Source organism: Palaemon carinicauda, chromosome 36 (assembly GCF_036898095.1).
Source record: "Palaemon carinicauda isolate YSFRI2023 chromosome 36, ASM3689809v2, whole genome shotgun sequence".
NCBI classification, from domain to species: domain Eukaryota; kingdom Metazoa; phylum Arthropoda; class Malacostraca; order Decapoda; family Palaemonidae; genus Palaemon; species Palaemon carinicauda.
Window position 1 is genome coordinate 54,309,583 of NC_090760.1, and position 3,322 is coordinate 54,312,904.

Sequence of the window (3,322 nt, forward strand, 5' to 3'; positions counted from 1 at the left end):
ACATTTCTCTTCAACATTTATATCAGATACAATGTTTTTCATTGCATCACTCAAAACTTTTTTCTTACCTTTTAGTAATAGATTATACATTGGTTATGCTTTACAATCAGATCATGATATTTACATTTCTATACAAAAGTTTATTGTGCAGAGCTCATATATTTTATGAGCAAAATTACATATACAATGTTTTCTATACAAAGTTACATATTAACATAATTTTCTGAAAATTATGTTTTACATTTATCACCCAAAGATTTAACCAGCATACTTCTTCTTCTTCGACTAAACCTTTCCCCGCTGTGCAGGGTCGCTATTTCTAGAGAGCCGTTTCTAAGTTCTTCTGTCTACGTTGCCCTCCAGATGTGAGATCTTTCTCCTCCATATCTGTTGCACACTCCATCCACTTTCTTTTTGGTTTCTCCCTCCTCCTACCTGGAACATCCTTCTCCCAACATACTCGTGGCCTCTCCTCATCACATGCCCAAACCAGTGTAGTCTCTCTTCTTGGATTTTCTTTGATACTTCTGTAACCTTTGTTGTTACCCTTACCAAGTCATTCCTAGCTTTATCCGGTCTCGTGATCCCAGCCATCCTTCTCAGCTTTCTCATCTCTACAACATTCATTTTCTTCTCGAAGATCTTTTCCATGGACAAGGTCCCTACACATATGTCATGGCAGGTCTCACTACAGTTTCTTGTACCTTTCCCTTTAATTTTAAGTTCATCCTTCGACCACACAACACTCACGATACTTTTTCCAATCATTCCATCCAGATTGATTTCTATTGTTCACTTCCGTTTGGAGTTTTGCCGTTTCTTCCACATATGACCCTAGGAACTTTAATTTTTCTGTCCTCTTTACTATTTCACCCACCAAATTTATATAATTTAATTGGTTCTATGGGTTGCAACACATATACTCTGTTTTAGTTCTACCAATCTTTAGCTTTTTGCTTTCCAATTTCTTTCTACATCAATCCAGCTTCCCCTCGAATCCTTCTCTGGTTTCATTGCACTGAACTATATTATCTGCAATCAGCATGGTCAATGGTGACTGTTCCCTCACTCTTTCAGTAATTAAATCCATTACTATATTAAATAAGTAGGGGCTTAATGACGACCCCTGGTGTAACCCAACCCACACTTCAAACGTCTCAGTGAAACCAACACTCGTTCTTATTTGTGTGCCTGCTCCTTCATACATATTTCTGATCAGTGTAGCATATTTCTCTGGTATACCCCTCTCTCTCAAATATCTCTATATCTGTTGCCGTGGAACGCTATCATAAACCTTCTCTAAGTCAATAAGTACTGTATGTAATTCCTTTAGCCCTTTTCTATATTTTTCCATCACCTGCCTTAGTGTGAACATTGCATCCGTCGTGCTTCTGCCTAGCATAAATCCAAACTGCTCTTCTCCAATCTTGGTCTCTTCCCTTATCCTACGCTCTATAATCCTTTCCCAAAGCTTCATAGTATGTGGAAGGAGTTTGATTGCCCTATAATTATCAGCATATATTTATTATAAAAAAATTTGACTCCTTATAAATTCAACCATCTTCCTTTCATTGTCAATTAAGCCTGCTTTGTACCCAAACTAAATTCCACTTACATAATCAACAATTAAAATCACTGCTGTATTTCGATCTTTTTCGGAATATCCTTTGAAATCTAATTTTAAAGACTTTAGTGGGTGTTTCATATCTATATTACATACATTTCTCAATATAGATATAAAACACTGGTAGACACTTTTAATGCGCTCACAAAAATAAACCAAGTGAAATGTACTTTCCGTTTGTTCACAATAAAAACACAATCTTGTATTTGAAACATTCACCTGGAATAGCCTGTCTTTCGTTGCAAAGACTTCATGTACACATTTAAATATAATTTCTGTTATGTGTATTCATAAACTTATTATTAACATTTATACAAACAAGTTCCCAGTTAAATAATGGGTAATTTTCTGCAATACTTACACTGTATCTATCTTTTATTAAATATCTGTATATAGTCTTAGTACTAACTGACGGTTATGTTTCATATTTTATTAGTTTGTGTAACACTGAAATGAAATCATAATAATAGGGCGTGCAGAAGACAGTAAAGTTCTTCATGTTTTCAAAGTCTAGAAGATATACAGTCCTAAGCTTACAATAATATCCAATAAATTCATAGGCCATCGTATTTTTTAAAATAGACTTGTAACACCTTAAGAAAAATATCGACATAGTTTTACTACCACATTTATTATTCCAACACCTCTATTTTTTCTCGCCATATACATTGTCTTCCTATTTAACAGGTGATATTTTCCAATCCACAAGTAATTAAAAACAAATTTTTTCTATCTGTACCAACATCGCTATATAGTGCGTAAATATGTAATATGTACCATGCTTTAGGCAAAATTTTTGAGTTTGTCAATACGGATCTTTGGAACAATGGCAGTTTTCTTGAGTACCACTGACATATAATACTCACAATAGTCTTTTCAACAATTTTCTAATTTTCTTGGTTCGCTATTTCATAGTCATTATTATATATCACCCCCAAGCACTTTAAACCACCCACTACAAAGTTCAATCCATTTTTTGTTCATTCTTTTCGATCTTTCCAAGAGCCTAACCGGACATCATTTGTTTCATCATAACTGAGCAACGCTCCCGTATCTTGTTCAGAATTCCCAATTATCACAATGCTTTCTGTAATACCTTCATTGGAGGAGATCATAATTGGGGTGTCATTGGCATCCCCAAGTACAATCAGTAAGAAGTTCGGGAGTTTCAGGGAAAATGTCGATAACCGTTTCTTCAACATTATGTAAAGAGGTTCTTGAGCAATTACAAAGAGTATCATGGATAACGGACATCCCTACCTAACTGATCTTTCTATAGAAAAACTATCATACATATTACAATTTATGCATAAACAGCTTTTAGCATTGGCATAAAGCACCCGAATTACTGTTATAAACTTATTAGAAAATCAAAATTTCTTTAATATTGTGGAAACAAAACTTAAGGCAAGTCTATCAAATGCTTTAGACCAATGAAAGTTAATTAGTGCACCAGGAATATTTTCACGATTAGCAAAGATTATTATGTCTCTGAGTACAGTATTACAATTAGTGATGGTTCTAATAGGAACACCACAACATTGCACTTTTGAGATAAAGAAATTTAAAACTTCCTTTACCCCATTTGCTATTATTTTAGCCATTATCTTATGATCAACATTCAACATCGTTATGGGTCTCCAATTGCCAATTAACTCCAAATTTTCCTTTCTGTGTAAAAATTTTATCAGACTTTTA

General features: G+C 34.1%; 1 protein-coding gene across 1 annotated transcript; it reads right to left on the minus strand.

The window, feature by feature from the left end:
- Positions 1 to 333: 333 nt before the first annotated feature.
- On the minus strand, positions 334 to 768 carry LOC137628632 (uncharacterized). The gene has a single exon (XM_068359785.1). It carries the CDS (start codon positions 766 to 768, stop codon positions 334 to 336), a length of 435 nt encoding a protein of 144 aa, XP_068215886.1.
- Between the last annotated feature and the right edge of the window lie 2,554 nt (positions 769 to 3,322).

Coding starts and splice junctions, on each gene's coding strand:
- LOC137628632 (XM_068359785.1), bottom strand. CDS start 768: ATGATTGGAAAAAGTATCGTGAGTGTTGTGTGGTCGAAGGATGAACTT.